This window comes from Pristiophorus japonicus, chromosome 18 (assembly GCF_044704955.1).
Source record: "Pristiophorus japonicus isolate sPriJap1 chromosome 18, sPriJap1.hap1, whole genome shotgun sequence".
NCBI lineage: Eukaryota > Metazoa > Chordata > Chondrichthyes > Pristiophoridae > Pristiophorus > Pristiophorus japonicus.
The window spans coordinates 82,702,513-82,723,951 of record NC_091994.1 but is presented as its reverse complement, the minus strand read 5'-3'; the positions used below and the strand labels follow the sequence as shown (position 1 = coordinate 82,723,951).

The window sequence follows — 21,439 nt, the reverse complement described above, 5'->3', positions numbered from 1 at the left end:
GGTTTGAGGTTTTCGCTATAGTGAACAATTTACAGCATCATCTTGTTGGTCACTGTGTGAGTTGTTAGTCTCCTTCATAACCGCGAAAGCTTTAACTAAGGCACCTTAAAGTTGGCTCTTTCCCAAACAGAACTAGCCCAGCTTCCTTAGAAGAGGGAGGCGTTATCCAACTCACACAGTATTCGCCACAGCAGCATCCATGTTCTAATCCCCATCACTAGAGGCGCTGCCATTGAATCTGAATCCGACTTCTACTGGTATTAAACCACAGCTGCTGAGAACAATCCCTTTTTATTACAATATATTTGCCTGGATCACTCTGTCCTTGTTCATTGTTGTTAAATAAAAGATACCTGTTCATTTAATGTACAGATACAAAATTACACCTAACTCTAAGGAACAGTTCTTCTGTTGTTGCAAAAAACCTTGGAAATGTGAGATGAGCTAATATACGATTAACATTATGGAGCAGCCTATATGAAACAAAATAACGTACTGGAATCTTGACGAAAAATACCACAGTTCAAGATAGCAGCACTGAAGTCAGCACATGAATGTTTTTACCAGCCTGGCCCACTCACTGGGCAGTCTTCAGGATTAGGGATGTTATTGAAAGGGAATGGAGCACTTTTACATTTGAATTATCGAGTGTCGGCACCAAGCACTTCCAGGTCAGATACAGACACATGATGCAGAGCAAAACTCCCTACTCTGCCCAACAATCAGGCTGAGCTACAACCTTTGCACCAAGGGAGGGGTTTCTGTTTCCAAATCAGCCATCCATCATTTTTCTGAGTGATATTGCCAATTGAATGCAAGCTTGTGCCAAATGAGGGCGGTTTTGTGCTGTGGGCCCATGCTCACTAGCAACTCGGTTGAGAGTGCCCAAGCTCATTTGGCCCAGCGACAGTCAGCAGTTAACTTGGACTGAATTTAAACCCGGCTCAACGTCTAATTCCTGGTACCACCCAGTCCCTTTGGGTGTTAGTTTCTGCCTGGTCTGAAGTGATGTGCATGTATATACAACAAAAAGAATATCTCCAGCACAAGAACAACTGCGAAAGATCAGAGTTAGGATTCTAGATCTTTAACATCTGTAGCACAAATTTCTGTCCAGATAACATCGTCAACAATACATGAACACTAGGATCATTGTACAGGCTAGACTGTGCTGTGCATGACATCGTACTAGAAGCCGTATTTGAGAGAATCTTCTAGGATTCATTTCATCTTGATGTAGTCTCTTTGTAACTGAAATATTCAGAACACTGTTATAATACATTCTGTTAGTCTGTCCAGCGTGCATATTCAGCCCATAAAGGGTTTTTTTTCTCTGTATTTGGTCTTTTTCTGTTTCAACAACTCTATACATTATGTTACAATTGGTACCATCTAAATTATTTATTGACGGTATAGTGCTGTCTTCTCTGTTACAAAAAAAATCACACACACGCGCACACGTATTGTGGGGGAAGTCATGATATGCCAGTCACTGCAAGCTGTCGGGAGTTGTGTGAAAGCTTGTAATGACACAGAGTTTGGAATGTACGCGATTTGGAGGTATTGATATACTGAGTTATCCGGAGACCACTGGAGCTCTGAGAGGGGTGTCGTTTTGTAATGGTCGACAATCTGAATGGATGGAGCGGTTTCAGCACAAGCCAGATTGGATGATGATCGGAGGGGCCGCTGGCAGCTGGAGGTAAGGGTAACTTTTGTATGATCAGAGAATAGCAGGAATTAATGGAGAATCGGAGAAGTATTGACATGAGTTCTAGACCAGATATGTCTGTAAGAGAGCAGTGTACAACTGAAGAGGTATCAATACCAGAAAAGGCCTGTGCAACAATACCAATGTCAAACCAGACCATCTTCCGCCCCCTTGTTCCACTTAAGCAGCATCAGTAACAGAGAGGTAAGTTCAACCGGAGCAGTAACAGTCCATGGAGAAGAACCTCCAGATCTTTGTTAGTCAGCAATAAATAAAAATAATAAAACAAGGATCCTTTGGGACATCTTAAATAATGTTTTCTCTCTGTCTTCTTGGAATCGCTGGAGTGTTCTAGTCCCCCGTAGTGACGGGCATTGACCTGGGTTTGCCTGGGCTGACCTGGGACAGGCCTCATCACCGACATGTATGCATCTCCACCACTTTGCGGCACTGCTTGCACTTGACGAAACAGCACCAGTGGAATTTACAACTGCACCGCTCCACGATCTCCACCTCCTCCGTGTTGAAGCTGCGGCCGCAACACATGAGCTCACAGCCGTCAATAGCCTTGGACGTCTTATTGCACTGCCGCCCAGAGGTTCCAAGGACCCCGTTCTTAATGTCATGATCGCAGAAATCTGGGCTTGAGTCGAGGTACACGAGGTCCTCATCCGTGTGAGGCTTGAACTGTGAATTCTTGGGCACTAAGACTTTCGTGGAACCGACTTTCCTTTGTTCGACCTCTGTGGCTCCGTCAAATTTCTCCTTCAGCACATTGCCTACTTTCCTGAATGGAGGCATGGCTTTCCAGCAAGTTTTCACTTCACACGATCCAGAAACCCCATGGCATTTACATTCCACCCTCATGTTGTTCAAAATGGCCTGAAAAAAAAAGAATGCACAGTGAGACGTTGTGGAAAATAACCAACACTAAACTGTTTTAATACTTGATGTGGTGTAGCGCACAACATTGTTCATCTGTCACAGTTGTATTTGAGAAGGTGAGGGTCACGTTTTGAACTGTGTTTGTTTTAATAGCGCAACTATGGCCGAGTCTGGAAACAGCTGCATCCGTGAAGGGGCGGAGTTGCTTTGATGTGGCGTTTTTGGTGCTGCTTAGTTCCTGGAACATCCTGCTGTCGGGGAACGTTTATGCGATAGCAGGCGCCTTGTCTGCCACAGCTTACAATGTGTTTTCAATCTTAGATTTTTAAAATTGAAATCTAGATAAGAAATAATAATTTTATAACGGTAGTTGCAAAATGTGTGCCCAATTACATAACCATGTCATAATTGAAGAGGGCAGAGACTTGGAAAGTGGAGACAGCTTTGGGAGGGGCGAGCAGAGTGAGGAGGATTATTGGAGGTAGCTTCAATAAGGAGACACTTTGGGGTCAAGTTGAGAGGGTGGCAGATGATGGAGACCATGATGGAGCAGTGAACTTATCTTGGGGCGAATAGGATGTGAGAAGAGTAAGAGGCCAGGGAGGAGTTGTAGGTATAATTGAGAAGGAAAGGGGGACGAGGTAAAGAGGTTTGGGAGAAGGAACAAATATAATGGATAGAAATGTAATAATAGTAGAACAATATTGGGGAAAGTAGTACATGTGGTTGAGGAAGAAGACTTGGAGGGGAAGAAGAAGTAACAGATGTACTGATGAAGATGAGTAGAAGAGGGGTCTTTGCAAATACTGGGTAACATGTCGGGAGATAATACTATGTAGGATCATCTGTTTTAGTTTTATCACCTTGAAGCTTCAAAAAGGCCTTCAAATAAAGGTGTTAGGCTACAGTGTCACTGAGCCAAGTGATTTCAATGTGTGACGTCCAGTTGAGAATGAAGCACTCAACTGCTTGAGCTACTGGACCGAGAATAAAAGATGTTTCTACAAACTATAGACGTTGGTCCATTAAAAACAGTCCAACGGGATAATTCATTGATAAAATGTTAAAGGGGCTGACCACCATGGTAATGCAATGAAACTCACTGTTTCTTTGGGGTAAACTCACTGTTTCTTTGGGGTAAACCCAATTGGTTTAAGAACATAAGAACATAAGAATTAGGAACAGGAGTAGGCCATCTAGCTCCTCGAGCCTGCTCCGCCACTGAACAAGATCATGGCTGATCTGGCCGTGGACTCAGCTCCACTTACCCGCCCGCTCCCCATAAGCCTTAATTCCCTTATTGGTTAAAAATCTATCTATCTGTGATTTGAATACATTCAATGAGCCAGCCTCAACTGCTTCCTTGGGCAGAGAATTCCACAGATTAACAACCCTCTGGGAGAAGAAATTCTTTCTCAACTCGGTTTTAAATTGGCTCCCCCGTATTTTGAGGCTGTGCCCCCTTGTTCTAGTCTCCCCGACCAGTGGATAAAACCTCTCTGCCTCTATCTTGTCTATCCCTTTCATTATTTTAAATATTTCTATAAGATCACCCCTCATCCTTCTGAACTCCAATGAGTAAAGACCCAGTCTACTCAATCTATCATCATAAGGTAACCCCCTCATCTCCGGAATCAGCCTAGTGAATCGCCTCTGTACCCACTCCAAAGCTAATAAATCCTTCCTTAAGTAAGGTGACCAAAACTGCACGCAGTACTCCAGGTGCGGCCTCACCAATACCCTGTACAGTTGCAGCAGGACCTCCCTGCTTTTGTACTCCATCCCTCTCGCAATGAAGGCCAACATTCCATTCGCCTTCCTGATTACCTGCTGCATCTGCAAACTCACTTTTTGGGATTCATGCACAAGGACCCCCAGGTCCCTCTGCACCGCAGCATGTTGTAATTTCTCCCCATTCAAATAATATTCCCTTTTACTGTTTTTTTTTCCAAAGTGGATGACCTCACATTTTCTGACATTGTATTCCATCTGCCAAACCTTAGCCTATTCGCTTAACCTATCTAAATCTCTTTGCAGCCTCTCTGTGTCCTCTACACAACCCGCTTTCCCACTAATCTTTGTGTCATCTGCAAATTTTGTTACACTACATCTGTCCCCTCTTCCAGGTCATCTATGTATATTGTAAACAGTTGTGGTCCCAGCACCGATCCCTGTGGCACACCACTAACCACCGATTTCCAACCTGAAAAGGACCCATTTATCCCGACTCTCTGCTTTCTGTTAGCCAGCCAATTCTCTATCCATGCTAATACATTTCCTCTGACTCCACGTACCTTTATCTTCTGCAGTAACCTTTTGTGTAGCACCTTATCGAATGCCTTTTGGAAATCTAAATACACCACATCCATCGGTACACCTCTATCCACCATGCTCGTTATATCCTCAAAGAATTCCAGTAAATTAGTTAAACATGATTTCCCCTTCATGAATCCATGTTGCGTCTGTTTGATTGCACTATTCCTATCTAGACGTCCCGCTATTTCTTCCTTAAAGATAGCTTCAAACATTTTCCCCACTACAGATGTTAAACTAACCGGCCTATAGTTACCTGCCTTTTGTCTGCCCCCTTTTTTAAACAGAGGCGTTACATTAGCTACTTTCCAATCCGATGGTACCTCCCCAGAGTCCAGAGAATTTTGGTAGATTATAACGAATGCATCTGCTATAACTTCCACCATCTCTTTTAATACCCTGGGATGCATTTCATCAGGACCAGGGGACTTGTCTACCTTGAGATCCATTAGCCTGTCCAGCACTACCCCCTAGTGATAGTGATTTTCTCAAGGTCCTCCCTTCCCACATTCCCGTGTCCAGCAATTTTTGGCATGGTTTTTGTGTCTTCCACTGTGAAGACCGTAGCAAAATAATTGTTTAAGGTCTCAGCCATTTCCACATTTCCCATTATTAAATCCCCCTTCTCATCTTCTAAGGGACCAACATTTACTTTAGTCACTCTTCCATTTTATATATTGGGAAAAGCTTTTACTATCTGTTTTATGTTATCTTTGTACACAATGCTGTTCCATGAAAGGCCAGCCACATTTTTTATAGTTTGGAGACAAACTGGGAATAAGACTCAGGCATTTCATTGGTTTGGTTATGAGGTCCACCATGATTAATGCTCGACAAAGCCACGGTGCCTTCCTATGAAGACCGAAGGTGTTCAGTGAGACATGACGCCAATACATCAGTAATGTTTGATAACAAGATGGAGGCCCTTGCAAGATGATAATGTAAAATAGTGACATGGACTCTTTAAAACGTAAGATGTTAGGACATAATCATCTCTTGTCAATCATTAAAAAATTGCTGTGGTGTTTTTAGAATCATACATGAAACCAATCAATGATAGCAACAAAAGAGTTGGTGGACTGTTTGAAAACAAATCGATAATTTAGCTGAACAAATTTGCTAATAGGAAATGTGCTTATTGTGTTTCTACGGTATTACAAAATAATAGCAACCAGTTACCAAATTAATCTGCAGATTTTATTTTGGCAGATGTAGTCTATTGATAATTCAGTTGTTGTTTGCACTAAAACATTGACTTATTCAACAATTTCCGTAAAGCAATGTAAATAACACAGCAAAGTGGGAATTTAGTGCTAAAATTATCAGATAATTTGAGTTATGCAACATTGAAGTAAGCGAAATAGACTATATAACATTGGACCTTATGGCTTTGCGTGTAGATTGGATGTAAGGATTTCAAAATCAATTTATATCCAGAGTTCAAATGCACCAACTCTTCCACATGGGATCGTGAGCCATCAATTCAGAATTGTAATTTCTGATCTGTGATCACTGTGCAGGTAATCCCAACATTTCTCTTGCTTGAGAGAATGCAATGTAAGGGGATTATCCCAGCATTCATACCTAAAGTGAAAGCCCAGTATTAAAACAGAATGCCCAATAACTCAATGCATTTATCCAGCAAGGATTGTCCCAAGCTCAATCCCCAGTCTGTGCTGAATTAGCGGATCTCAGCTGGGGCAGTGGTACAGCTGCCATAGTTGGTCTCCATCCCCTTGGATTGGAAGGGGAAAATCAGGCATTGTCCTTACTCCTGATAATGACCCTTACTGAAAGCACATATATATGGATATTGAGCTCCATTATGGTGCACCCCACACTCAAATAGTCTGGCAGCATTCACAGTTCAAGGCAAACTGACGAATAATGACTGAGTGGATAAGCTATGATAAATTGCTCAGTTGCCTGTGGAATCATATTCCATCATAGAGTCAATTGCTTCAGGAGAGGAAGAGAAGAATATTGCTAAGAAAAGGATATATTGAAAAAGTAAAATTTCAGCCAGGCAGGATATGAAGAAAAAGAGAAGATACAAGATAACAAAAATAAAGGCGAAATGATGACTATCTAAATGCCACTTGCCCATCCTCTGCAGACCTCATAAAACATGCAGTTTGTGTTTCTCCACAAGTTAACTGACCAAGTATATGATTAGAATTGAAGATTGCACATCTACAATTTATCTAACAGAAAATGCTGGAAATACTCAGTATGTAAGGCAGCATCTATGGAGTGAGAAACTGAGTTAATGTTTTGGGTCGATGACCCTTCGTCATAACTGTTCTGACGAAGGGTCATCGACCTGAAACGTTAACTCTGTTTCTCTCTCCACAAATGCTGCTTGACCTATTTCCAGCATTTTCTGTTTTTATTTGAGATTCCAGCATCTGCAGTGTTTTGCTTTTGTACAATTTAATGTTGAGTAGTTATGTCAGGGTCTGAGAAACTGCAGAGTAGAGTGTCTCAGGGAATAGTATTGGGACCTTACCATTTCTAATTTACATCAATAACTTTGATTCAGAAATTAGGAGGACCCATTGATCCTGAATAAGCAATGCAGGAAATCGATTCAACACTTAACATGTCCAACCAATGCAGCGCAGCAGTCAGCAAAGCATTCTGAATGTTGAACTCTATAGCCAAACCAACAGAATACAAGTTATGCACAAACTGTATAGTGCCATGGCCAAACCTCTCCTGAGTGACGTGTCCGATATCACTAAGATACTAGGGAGACATTCAAACACTAGAGTCAGTTCATATAAGAGCCACAAGGCCGATCTTTAGGCCCCGATTTTAATGGGGAAGGGGGAAATGCGAGAACGGTGCATGCGAGCCCCAAAGCGGGAGATGTACCCGGATACAACGCAGACGTCGAGGCATGACCATTACATTTCATAGGAATGCCACCTGAACCCAGACAGATTCTCTACCGCAGGAGCGGGAATTTGGGCAGCAGGAGGCCGACACTAGAGACCGATCCCTGGCAATCGGGTGAGCAAGGGGGGGATTGCAATCGAGGGAGGGAAGGAGAAGCCTGGGTCAAGGTATTCCCCAAGGTTTCCTTTTGGGACCTGGAGGGCTTAAAAATCGGGGCTTTGGTGTCAGAGAACTGCATAATGAGGAAAGACTGGAGAAACCGATGCGATTGACAAGTGAATTTATTGCACTATAGCAGATAGTAAGCAGCATGGAAAAGGCAAATCCTGAAAATTACTTCAAACAAGTCATTACTAAACCAGTAATGGACAAATTTAAAACAGATGTTAGGAAGCTCTTAACACAAAGAGTGACCAACATCTGGAATGGGCTTCCAGGTGGAGTAATAGAGGCAAAGAATCTAGAACTATTTAAGAAACAGTCGGGAAACAGTCGGATTTTGCAAAAGTCTGGTGAACTTTAGGGTCTTTCTGGATGGATGAACTAACATGGGCCAGATGGCCTTCCACATCCATAGTTATCTTGTGATCTCATGACAGATGTGTTCACATATTTTGGCAAATATTGCCAGAACTATTGCCAATACAACACCAGTCAGCAGTAATCAGCCATAGATAAACACACTTGATATAACCTATTTCCCCCTAGAATCAAACTGTTCAACAAAGAAAATTATTGATGCAATAACTGGAGAACTAGAGAAGCTTGTGGAACATTTGAATTGAAATTGTAAAGTTTAAGATTGGTAACAGTTTAGAGCAGAGTTGGAGTTTTACGATTATAAACCACATACCTTCCTTCCTGCCTCGTTGTTATGCAGATTCATTAGTGGCCTGCTAGAAGAGGCGCCTTTACTTCTTTCCCTTACATCCACAAAAGACTGGGAAAAGGCAACACCATATGCAATATTATCTGAACATCCTGACCACTGGAAGCCTAAACCCAACAGTAATGAAGAAATATTAATGATCAGAACAAAAAGCCTGTTTAATTCAGAAGTGAACAATCCTGATATTTTCAAGGTCAAGTCAAGCCTAGGCCAAGTTGGGAACTAAACCAGATTCAAAACAGGTTTGTTAATGGCTGCATATTAGTTTTTTTCAATGTTTTCCCCATTTTCTGCTCCTGGAGGCATTAATATTTTGTGGAGTACATGTGGACATACAAAAAGAAAATTGCGAAAACACCTTCAGGCCCATCAAGTTCACTCTATCCAGTAGACTTTGTAACCTTACATGCCATCATTTCTACTCCTGGTAGTGTTGTCTCTTGGGATGCAAAATGAATAGAAAACAAAACTAGCCAATGAAGAAAAATTGTTGGCAGGTTCCTCTCAGACTCCCTGAGGCAAACAAGCAAGCTTCAGAAAATTGTGGTTGCCCATTTTGTACCGCAAAGTAAACTAACCATGTATCCCCTATCACTGGGAATGTCCTCTTTCAGAAACCCATCAAGTTCCCTGTTAAAAGACTGGAATTATTTCATACCACATTTTGTAGAAGTCTGTTCCAGAGACTGATAACTCTCTGCAAAAAGAGATTATTCTTGGCATCTAACCTTATTCTATCTTTGGATTTTATAGGCAACAACTCTCTGGCACCACATATGTTCCTATGTATCTATAAACCTCTGTGGAAGCTTCAGCCTGAGGCCCAGGCTATTTTAACTCCTGGGCCTAATTTAAATAAATTAACACCGTCTCGCTCCCCTAACTGGTGGAAGTGACATCAGGGTTGGCGGGCCAAGCCTGAAATTGGGTCAGACACCCAAGGACGCCAGGGTCTCAAGAGAACAGTTCACGGAATTAAGTTAGTGCTGGGGAAGGGGTTTGGCAGGAGATACCAGTGCTGAGAGGGAGAGGTAAAGCTGGGCTGGGGTGGTCTAAGGACTCCTTGTGGAGCCCAGATGGGCACTCCTGCTCCACAAAGATCCCACGGAAAAGTAAAATTAACTTTCTCGCCACTCCACTGACTCCCGTCATGGTATAGCTGCTGGGTTTGGTCCCATGTGTGCTTCCTGAATCCGTAAGTAAAAATGGCATTGCCCTGCCGATTATGTCATCGGGCCATGACTTTAAATTGTCAAGTAGGTCCCCACCTGCCTGGGCTGGGCAGCCCTCCCGTGCCTGATCTGAGGTCAGTTAAGATGGCGGTCAGCGGGAACGCGATGTGAACATCCCTCCCCTCCACACTGCCATTTAACCCCCACCTGTAATCTTCCTGCTGGGCGGAGGAAGGTTAACATTGATCTCAAAATTCCTATGAGTGTTCCAATATTTGCAGAGGAGCCTTCCACATGGAATACTAGTAATGGTTGAACACTGGACTCTCAATCATATTTAGCAATTTCAAATTGCTGCAATGATATTAAATTGTTTAATTGCTTTTGTAGTGCAGTTACACTGTGCATAACAAACTGAAATGGAATAATTCGTAATTTTTTTGTTGACATTTACACTGCATTTGGGACTTTGCAGTTCAGTTTTGAAAACCCCACATGGTTTTACTTTGCAGTTTCTAATGCAAGGGGGAGTCAGATCATATATTTACACACCAACTTCACCACCACAGCAAAGCAGAAACAACGCTTCCATTTTTTTTGTTTCCTTAGTATTTTTTACTCGAGGTGACCCCCTAGCTACTTATTTCCTAGAAAGAAAGGTTTCATTGGCCAGATATCTAGGTACATTTGTAGAGAGCCCAGGAAACAAATAGTTTATTAGCTGCTGGTTTTATCACATGATCTCATGTGACCCTCCTCGTTTTGACTTTGGCTTCGGCTTTAACTTACAAACAGATTTAATAAACATTGAAACGACAACACACACTAGCAATAAATTTTTTTTACGGTAGCTATTAAGACTATCTAGCTCCTCAAATACTAGAAAATAATAAATAGTTCGTCGCTGCTGTGCTAAACTATTTTATGTAGTGATTCCTTTCTTTGTTGCACCATCTATGGAAGCTATCTGGCATGACTATCAGTTTTCAAAGTCTTCAGGCAGATTCCATGATTTGAACAAGACTGGTTGATAAATCCCTTTACAAAAATTGACCAGGACCGTACAGATTTAATTAACTGTTGCCAAGAGTTGCCAATCAAACACACATTTCCACAAATCCCACAAGATGTTTGTATTTGAATTAAATGGCTTGTTAATTCCCTCAAACAGGCACAGAGAAACTGACTTAAATCTGTAACAATTGTTTCAAATTAAGCCTGTGAGGGAAGCTGCTCTTTAACTCCCTATATACCATGGCTGGAGAGTGGTCCCAGCGTGTCAGGGGGCATGTAGGAATTAAGAAGAGGAGGAGGATAGAATATGGTAGCACTATTCCTGCCATTAATGATGTCCTGAATACACCATAAATACTCAGGCTGCTAGATGGAGAGTCATAAGGCTTCTTCGGCAGCAGCTCCCAAACCCACGATCTCTACCACCTAGAAGGACAAGGGCAGCAGGTGCATGGGAACACCACCACCTCCACGTTCCCCACCAAGTCACACACTATCCTGACTTGGAAGTTCTTTCATCGTTGCTGGGTCAAAATCCTGGACCTCCCTCCCTAGCTGCACTGTGGGAACACCTTCACCACATGGACACGTTCAAGAAGGTGGCTCACCAGCATCTTCTCAAGGACAATTAGGGATGGGCAATAAATGCTGCCCTTGCCAGCGACGCCCACATCCCATGAATGAATTAAAAAAAAATAATGGCAGAAAGGCTTCATCTCAGAGAACATAGGGGTTAGAAAGGCGGAAAACAGGGCCTTCGAAACTTGCAACTGGCCATTATGAAGTCCTTCCTTTACCCAAAGTGGTTTCCCTGTATTTTAAGGTCTGATATGTGGATGATGATGAAGCACATGAAATGTGTTTTTTTTGTTCATCCATGATGAATGTTAGCACTAGAAAATGGAACATTTTCAATGTGAGGCACCTGGTATCAGCATCAAGCACTCCAAGATCAAGTATAGCATGGTTAGATGCAGCATGCTCCACCTCAACAGAAAGCCCCAATCCAACCTCAGGAAAGGACCTACCACATGTGTGCAATTTTTTTTCCATTTTTCACACCAGCCATTCTGTGGCCTCTCTCAGTCAGCTTGCCAATTAATGCCAGCTTATAGGTAATTTGCACTGGTCACTAGGAACGGGACTGAAATTGCTGACACTTGTTTCATGTAGGAACTATACAGGCAAGGAAGACATTCCGCAAATCACTCTGGGCTAGTTTTGAGCACAGATCTCAGAGGAGAAAGGCCAATGGCTAACTCACTGCAACATCTAGCCTCCTGATGGAGCAACATATTTAGACTTACCGTCGGGGCTCACTCCGTGGACTGTGCGATCACAGCCACACTTTTCCAGCTCTCCACTGCTGCAAGCACGAGTAACTGCAAAGGCTACTCCAGCAGATGAGATTGCGTACACAAAAGCTGCTTCTCTTGTTCCTGCAGTTAAAGAATTGAGAATGGTTACTCAGCCGCATCACGGACACACTGGGATGTAACTGTATAGAGCCGAACAAGATATACAGACCCAAGTTACACTTCTATGTTGTCTGACCAGCACTGATGTGGTTCTGTGCTTGTGTGTGTCAGCTACTTAAATATCAGTGTCAGGAGCAAGCTGATAAGTGCATGGAAAAGGACCACCTGGGAGCTATGTTTGTTACAGTTCTGTTGAGAATCATTTCTGATTTTTCCTCCACTCCAGTGGGCTTATTTTTTCTTGAGGCTGTAATGTATGCACCGTGAGTATGCTCACAGGTTTGTAGAGCTGTTGTCCGCCGGTACGCTCGCGGCCTTCCGTGAGAGTTGGGCGCTGGAGGGACTGGAGTGCATCATCACCCCTAGCAACCAAATTTTAATTTGATTTTATATGTTTTAAAGTTTAATTTGATTTATTGCCGGGTTTTAGTATCCCCCTCCCCTTTTATAGGGGGTACTTGTATAATTTGTGGTTTTAGTGCCAAAAAACCCACAAAAAAAAACAAAAACAAGAAAAAGGCACTGTACGCTGTTTGGAGTGTCCCCCCCTTTGGTAAGGGGGCACTTGATTTAATGTTTATTTATTTGCAACAAAAGAGTTGTAGAGCTGTTGTCCACCGGTCCGCTTGCGGCCTTCTGCGAGAGATGGGCGCCGGAGGGACTGGAGTGCATCATCACCCCCGGCAACCAAATTTTAATTTGATTTTATATGTTTTAAAGTTTAATTTGTTTTTATTGCCGGTTTTAGTGTCCTCCCAGTCAGGGGGCACTTGTATAATTTCCTCTCGGTGCCCTAAAAAAACCCATTAAAAAACCCAACAAAAAACAAAAAAGGGCACCTGAAAAGTGTTTGGAGTGTTCCCCCCACCCCTTTAATAAGGGGGCACTTGATTTAATGTTTATTTTTGTTTTGCAACAAAAGAGTTGTAGAGCTGTTGAATTTCTGCGGTCTAGAGGAGTCCATGTTCCATGTGTAAGTGCGTGTGTGAGGATGCAGCCCCTCTTCCATTATTTGAAGGGGCTGCTCCTCAATTCCTGACTGCACTTCAGTCCCACACGCCTGATCTTTGGGCACCCGGTGCAGAGGGGAGCAGGCAGGTCGGAGGGCCTCCTCATAGGACTGCTCCTGGGCCTGGCCAAGGTGGCCATTAACCGGTCCAGGTAATGGGCGGTTGAGGGGATCGTTTAGCCCGAATGCCTGCCTCTCTTCCATGGCTACGTTTGCGCCAGGGTGTCCCTGGAGATGGAGCACGCAGTGTCCACGGTACACTCGCGACCTTCCGCGAGAGGTGGGCATCGGAGGGACTGGAGTGCATCATTTCAACACGGAACAAAATGTTAATTTAATTTGATTTGTCAAGGCTCCCTTTAATGTTTATTAGTTTGTGGATTTTTGTACCCTTACAAAAAGGTGTACTTGATTTAAAGTTATTTTAAAATAGTCGTAGAGCTGTTGAGTTGGGAGTGGCTTAGCCAGGCACCTAATGTTCAGAAGACTCAATAAAACCTCAGCCAGTTGGGTTTGGGGGATCCACGATGAGGCAGGTGATTGTGAGCCTGGTGGATGAACTGGTAGCGAGATTGTTAAACCTTTTGCTAATAAACCAACTAGTTCTTAATAGCAATGTGTTGCTATGATTTCTTAAGCAAAGAACCCATGAAGCAAATACATTACAGAGGCAAAGTGGCTTTGTGTGCATATTGACACAGAACTTAGAACCATCAGAGTGATGTCAGAGTGGTGATCAGTTTGTAGACTGCACTAAAGGCAGAGATGCAAGGCCGGGAATGAGTCCGAAACCACTTGAACTTTACTAATAGTTTGGTATAACTTTAGTCCTGTTTTAATAGCTCCCACGCAGTCCTCTTGAAATATCAGTTTCTACACAACCTTTGGCTCGCTCCTAACATTAAAATCAAATTGGCTGGTGCATGCATGCACAAAATTATAGTCATGCTGGACAGAAAGCACAATACAGGGGCTGGCAGCTGCTCAGGTTGGCTGAATGCCCCCTACCATCCCCAACTGGTCTGAGACCATTACCTGTAGCATAACTAACCCCTAAAATAAAGCCAGCAACTCTCTCTGACTGAGCATTAACTGATGGGCCAACAAAGATCATTACTGTTTTAGATCATGTTACTTTAATGGCTGGTGGGCAGGAATGTGAAGCTGATTAAGCCATGAGATGATAGCCGAGAATGAGGCAGTCCCATGCTGGTATAGAGAACAGTAATCTTATTAAAGCAGAACTGAAGTTTCTTATTACCAAATTTAAGACTGTGTGATTCTGCTCTGAGCATTGCAAATAGATTTATTTTAATCCTCAAATTTCCTCCCCTTCTCTCTGAAATGTGCTAAGGCTTGCTGGGGTTTAGGTCAAAGGGTATCTTCTGTGTACCTCATTCAGGTGTGAGCCTGGAAAGTGTGTGTTGGTAGAGCATTATATCATATGGGCATCAGAGCTGAGACCGGCCCTGTCCTCATCCGATATCCCTAATACATTTCCCGCCAAGGTCCACTGAAAAGTGACGAGGAGTGCGAATCCTGGCTGATTTTCCTCTCCCTAATTTCAAGGTGCTGAAGTCAATTGTAGCAGTCGTACCACCATCACAGCTGGGATCAGCCTGCTCAATACTGATCAGGATCAGGTGGGCAGAGTTTTTAACTTCGAAGCTGTTGGGGAGCTTCATGGTGGGAGGTTCATGTAGGGATCTTAGACTTTCACAACGTGGGAACCCTTTAACAGTGTTTCATTTTAAAATTGTGTTCCACGAATTGATACTGTCAAACAGATATTAGCGCCAATTGGCAGGACCAATTGGATTGCTCCATTTTAATTAAGTATCTGCTAACACACAACAGTATTATTAGTTTCAAGAGGGAATTTCACTTTTATTAAAAGTGCTCCCCAGCCTCACTCAGTCAATGCTAAAGTGAATTTTTACCATACTAATAAACTCCTCATTTACAAATAAAATGATTTCCTGTTGGTAAGCGTTGTACCAGACAGCTGACATTATACCAATGCTATTAATAATATTGTATTATAGGAATATGATGTGATTTTCTCTTACACTGATGGAGGGTACTCCTCTCCAATGAACAATTCATCCCCTTGCCACCAACATTTTCCTCCAATTTTCTTCTCTGGTCTCCCTTCCTCTCCCGAAGTTACTGACTGTGGGTATACTGTTTCATGGGCGCTGGCAGCCCTTTATTACCTTGCTCATTCTTCAATCATGAGCGCAGGCATTTAGTATCAGCTGCCCATTTAACTGCAGAGAACATATCAGCATAGCCCAATTCTGTTAACCCAATTTCCACTTTCCAGCCCAAGTCACTGGGTAACAATCAGGAGCAGGTACTCTGGCTAGTTCTTTCCCTTCTCTAGCCCTAGGACAATGAGGCCAATTGCAGGGTCACAACCGCTGCAATAGACAGTGCCTTTCTGAGAAACTGCATTCACTTGGGCTGCACTTGGTCCTTTGTGCACGGTTACAGCTGTTCCCCACTGCACTAACTTGAACTATATTTACTTTACTCTGATGCCACTGACAGCAGGCTCAACTTCAACAGAAAAGCAGTAACGCAAAGAAGATGTCTCTTCTGCCTCTGAAAGTTCGGATCCCCACCTAAACAAGTGGTGTCAATGGGCATCTCTGGAGGCAACAATGCTCCAACGGAGACACAGACTTTGCTATCAGAAGCACAAGCAACAATTCTTCTTGGCTACTCACCGACTGAACACCATAGCCTGCCTGTAAAGGCCAGTAAAGCGGTTTGCCATCTCTGGCCTGTCTAGACCTTCCCTGGTCTCTGGAGAAGGTACAGCAGCCAGAAAGGAAGTTAATAACTGCAGTTTTTCAGCTTTTCTTTCTGGCTGTGTGAAATCCATCCTATGGTATAATTGTGCAGATTTCTGCAACAGTGGGACTTTGAGACACTATTGCAGAAAGATTTTAAGGACCTCAGCTGTACCAAATATACATTTTAGTCCTTTTTTTTACGATTTGCTTTTTTTTCCAATTAGCGCAAAGTGCAGTTAACTTTTATTTAATTACTTTTTATTGTGGATTTTTATCCTTGTCTAGGTGAGAGACATTACTGCTTGGTAGTGGAACACTTTCCCATTTCAGGCACTCAGTGTCAACATCAAGAATATTAGGTCAGTTAGATGCAGAATAAAGATACCTCTACTCTGCCCTAAAAACATACCTTCAACCCAACCTCAAAGAAGCAACCAGTGTGATATTTTTCCATGTCCAATACCCACCCTAACACCTCAATGAGTAAGATTAACACATCAGACCCAAAAGTGCTCTATTGGGTGCTGTGGGTCTATGCCCACTAGGAACTGGAAGTGAAACTGAAGAAACTTATTTTACATGGCTGATAGTCGGCAGATAGAGGATACATTCATCCCATCTGTCTGGGCTAGATTCAAACCTATAGGAGTGAAAAACAGTGTTAATCCACTGCACCACTCAGTCCCTTGTGGGTAACACTTAAAAATATTTTCCCAAGAATAGGTATAAATTTAAAGTGCAAATGTATAAAGTACTACACAAAAGTCATTTTTTAAAGAATGGCATTACTTTGTTGTGTTTACAATTATAGCTTGCAGAGCGCCACTCACAGTGGCTGGATTGTGATAGTGAATAATGAAGTGTTAAAGTGACCCACTTATACAACTAATTAACAAATCAGCATTTGGAAATATGAGACAGGAGGCCAGGAATCTACTGCTTAAGTGTGTACTGTGAATGTGGAGTACCGCACAATATGCTTCTGTGATCATTAGTATTCAATTAGATATGAATAAGAGCCCCTGATGGTTCAGCTGGTAAATGCACTGCCAATTCGGGGTGTCCCATGTTTGATGCCCAGTCTGCACTGAGTTAGCGGAACTGAGCTGGGACGACTATAGGAGTGCCACAAATGATAAGCCAGGATTGCCATACATGACTGCTATACAGCAAGTCCTGCAAATATCATTGGACTTTGGGGAAAGAGGTGGGGGTGTCAGCAGTGATGTCCTCCATTGTTCAACAGCTTGCTGACACTCACTGGTACCATGGATCCATTCCCAAGCATAAGAAAATAAATCATATCCCACTCTGAGTCAACCACCTAAGATAATGAGACGAACAAATTGAAGGGGGTAAAGAAACAATTAAAAGAGGCCAGTCCTACATACTCCACTGGTGTCGCACAGCATGAATGGGTCTGCATTTGGATAAGTTCCTCATGAAGGCATGAGTGCAGTGCGATGCTGCAAGAGTGGAGGTAAGGATCTACCTTACAAGTGGGAATATTCAGGGTGAATCAATCTAGGTTGTAATCCTACACCTTACAGTGCTTTGCAGGTGGTTACCTGAGAACCAACTTGCAAAAATCAAACATTTCATTGTGTACCTCTTGCATGATTTGTGCATATGCAGTTGCTACAAAGATACATTCCTGATCGTTCCCTTCTGACTGCACGCCTTCCCTGATCTGAAGGGATGATCCATAAAAATTGCTGTGCTAACCAATATAGAAGGGCTTAAAGTTGACCCCCATTTACAGCTAAAATAAACTGATGAACAAGCAGAGCTATCAGCAACCATTTACATTTGCTCATGCGTGGCACTTGTTCCTGGAGGCAGGGAATGAAACTATCTCCTGAGGTGTTGATCCCTGCCTCATTCATATTTCTCTGAATTTTAAGATGATCACCAAAAGAATGAAGGGAAGAGTTAGGTGAAGTGTTTTACACAGACATGGAATGTTCGACAGTGGTGAAATCTGAATCTGCACTAGCTTTTAAAAGGAAACTTGATAAATATTTGATAAAGGAAAATTTTAATATGGGGAAAAGACAGGCGAATGGGACTAAGTTGAAAGCTCTTTGAGAGAGCCGGCACAGGCATGATGGGCTGAATACCCTCTTCAGTGTTGTGATATTCTATGATTCAATCAACGCTATAATATGGCTTACAAAATGTTTGTTGAACTGGTTGCTTTTATCAGGAGATTGTGAGATTCGGGTAACATAATATAGGACCCAAAGGTTTTAGCGTTGATTTTGTGATGTAGGAGCTGAAAGGATACAGTATCACACAATAAGTTCCATAATTGTATATTTTTAAAAAACCAAATTGTGTGGGAGATAGAGATTTACTATTTTTTTCCTGTCGTTCAAAATATAAATTATATCATAGGTAGGTTTAATGAAGGATTTTGATTGGAAGAACCCACAGTAAACATAGTTTAATTCAATGTCAGAACCACCCAGTGTCCTACATTTGAGTCACTGTTGTTATGACAGAGCTACAAACAGCAATGCAAATAATACATAAATATTTTATCAAAAGAAATGTGCACACCCCAATTGAACGGCAATAATGAACTCAAAAGGTGCATACTTATCTTGGTTTGGCATACCAGGGTCTGCTCGCTGCAAAAATGGCCCATGCTGTGCTGAAACACAGGATAAGCACACCCCTTCCCCTTCATTGTTGCTTTAACATTGGACAGTCGTGTTGTCACTAGGGTTTCAGTGAAGTGTTACAGTGGGCGTGTGAAATTTTGTGTTATGTCCACTTGAACTGTGAAAAACACCCATTTTTTTCTGTCCAAACTTGGTGGGTTGTCTCACCAGGGGGTGAAGTATTGGTGGTAACAGGACTGTCAATAATAGTGAATGTGGTAATTTGAGGTGATTCATTAAGAGTATCATACATTAAGGTGGATTGCCTGGAGTGTAAGCTTTGGTACCCATAAAATAAATAAACAGCGAGTTGTTATGATCTGGAATGCACTGCCTGAAAGGGCGATGGAAGCTGATTCAATAGTTAACTCTCAAAAAGGAATTTGATACAGACTTGAAAAGGAAACATTTGCAGGGCTATGTGGAAAGAGCAGGAGAGTGGACTAATTGGATTACTCTTTCAAAGAGCCAGTACAGGCAAGATGGGCTGAATGGCTTTCTTTTATGTTGTATGATTCTATAATTTATTGATATGTGTCCTGTGGGGCTCGACGGGCAAATTAGCCACCCAGTGTGGTATTGAACTATGCAGATCAGGAAAGTCCTGGGGATGGAAACCTGGTCAGTCTTCAGTTTAGGAATAGGGACTAAAATTGATCTCAGTGCCCCTCAGAAAGGGCGACAAAATCAGCCAGGATTACTGCTTTTAGTGGCTATCGATAGATTTTTGTTAGTTAAGGGTATCAAAGAATATGTCAGCTGTGGCTCAGTGGGTAGCACTCTTGCCTCTGAATCAGAAGGTTGTGGGTTCAGGTCCCACTCCAGGGACTTGAGCACAGAAAATCTAGGCTGACACTCCAGTGCAGTGCTGAGGGAGTGCTGCACTATCGGAGGTGCCATCTTTCGGATGAGACATTAAACTGTGGTCCTGTCTGCTCTCTCAAGTGGACGTAAAAGATCCCATGGCACTATTTCAAAGAAAAGCAGGGGAGTTATCCCTGGTGTCCTGGCCAATATTTATCCCTCAATCAACATAATTAAAACAGATTTTCTGGCCATTATCACATTGCTGTTTGTGGGACCTTGCTGTGTGCAAATTGGCTGCCGCGTTTCCTACAATTACAACAGTGATTACACTCCAAAAGTACTTCATTGGCTGTAACTTGCTTTGAGACGTCCGGTGGTCGTAAAAGGCACTATATAAATGCAAGTCTTTCTTTTATGGAGCTACGGTGGGTAAATGGAATTAAGGCACAGAACAGCCATGATCTAATTGAATGGTGGAGCAGGCTCAAGGGGCTGAATAGGCTACTCCTGTTCCTATGTTCCTAGTGACCCCCCTGCTGGAGAATGCGTGTGTGTCCATGTTTGATGGTTAAAATTTGGGTATTGTCCCTCTGGCCAAACAGCCTGTTGACACGAGTCAATACTGAAGTAAGGTGCAACATGCAGGAGGGAGCAGAGGATATCTGGAACCGTGGAACCACACCCTAGGCACTGTCAAAGCTCTCAGAAGAGGGGAGAGAAAGCGATACTGTTTTTTTTTAAAGACTGGGCAAATTAAATGCACAGAAAACCATTTCCCCAAGTGCATTGGCATCATGAACAAAACATAAATGACAAGCGAAGTCTTGTAGGAATTCGTTTAGTGAAAATGAGTGTTCAGTATTGATAGATTTTCTACAGTTGTCATGCAATCTATCATCCTCCAACAAGACGCCATGAACGACATGTAACCCAACTCTGCACATAACTCTATGACAAATGAGCCAAGTCCCTGAGCACAGGGGCTGAACCCGCGGCTCCTCCCCCTGTATCTGTGTCAAGATGGGTTGTAAAAACAGATGTATGTGACTGGGCTAAATTCGCGTTTTAAAATAACGTAACACTATTTAACCTCATCGGGGAGAGGAAGGAGATGGAAGGAAAGCTCCCGAGAACACGCTGGGGTGGCCTTGTTGAACTGCGATGTCATTCCTGATGCTTCGGCCGTCAAACCTTATCTTGCAAGGTTAAGTAGTGACAGTGGAGGTCGCTCTAATCCACGGAATCCCACTCGCATCAACACACGTCCAACATCTGCTTCTATCTCACTGTGATTCACCAGCGACACAGTGCAGTCCCGTTAAAAAGCTGCATTATACTGGCTGGCTTGACAGAGGTTCCAATTCAACCGATCAAAATTGACAAGGGCAAGATAAGGGGTAAAAGGGACCGTTCGTCTCATGTCTTCTGAGCTGAAAATGCTAAAAGAGTGTCGAGCCCTGTTTAATACCATCCAATAAATGAATGTTCAGCTTATTTTTGGGCTGGTTTTGCCCGTTCTGGTGGCAAACTTTGTTCAGTTTTAAACTGTCACTCAAACCCCCTGAATCCAGGGTTAGCTCTGGGGGCTCTATATAAATTACTGCTACCGCCCCTTCCCTACAATATCTCTACTGTCCAGAAGATGCAGTCCCCTGTTTCAGTCCCACCAGCAAAGTGTGCTGCCTGTTGCCTCATCCCAGTGTCCATTCTTCACCTCCGCTCAGACTTGTGTGAAGCCTAGATTTGCTGGCTGATGTTACTTTAAAATCAGCCTGTATTAAAATAACACCAAT

At 42.8% G+C, this 21,439-nt stretch overlaps 1 protein-coding gene across 3 annotated transcripts in view; it reads right to left on the bottom strand.

The window, feature by feature from the left end:
• Positions 1-1,071: 1,071 nt before the first annotated feature.
• Positions 1,072-21,439, bottom strand: part of wnt4 (wingless-type MMTV integration site family, member 4) — a 30,458-nt gene continuing 10,090 nt past the window's right edge. For all 3 annotated transcript variants that reach the window (XM_070860180.1, XM_070860182.1, XM_070860183.1), the window contains exons 3-5: positions 12,193-12,324; positions 8,664-8,806; positions 1,072-2,593 (exon numbers count right to left, since the gene is read on the bottom strand). In XM_070860180.1, coding sequence (XP_070716281.1) covers positions 2,126-2,593; positions 8,664-8,806; positions 12,193-12,324 — 743 coding nt within the window. In that variant the 3' untranslated portion in view covers positions 1,072-2,125. The remainder of the gene's footprint in view (positions 2,594-8,663; positions 8,807-12,192; positions 12,325-21,439) is intronic.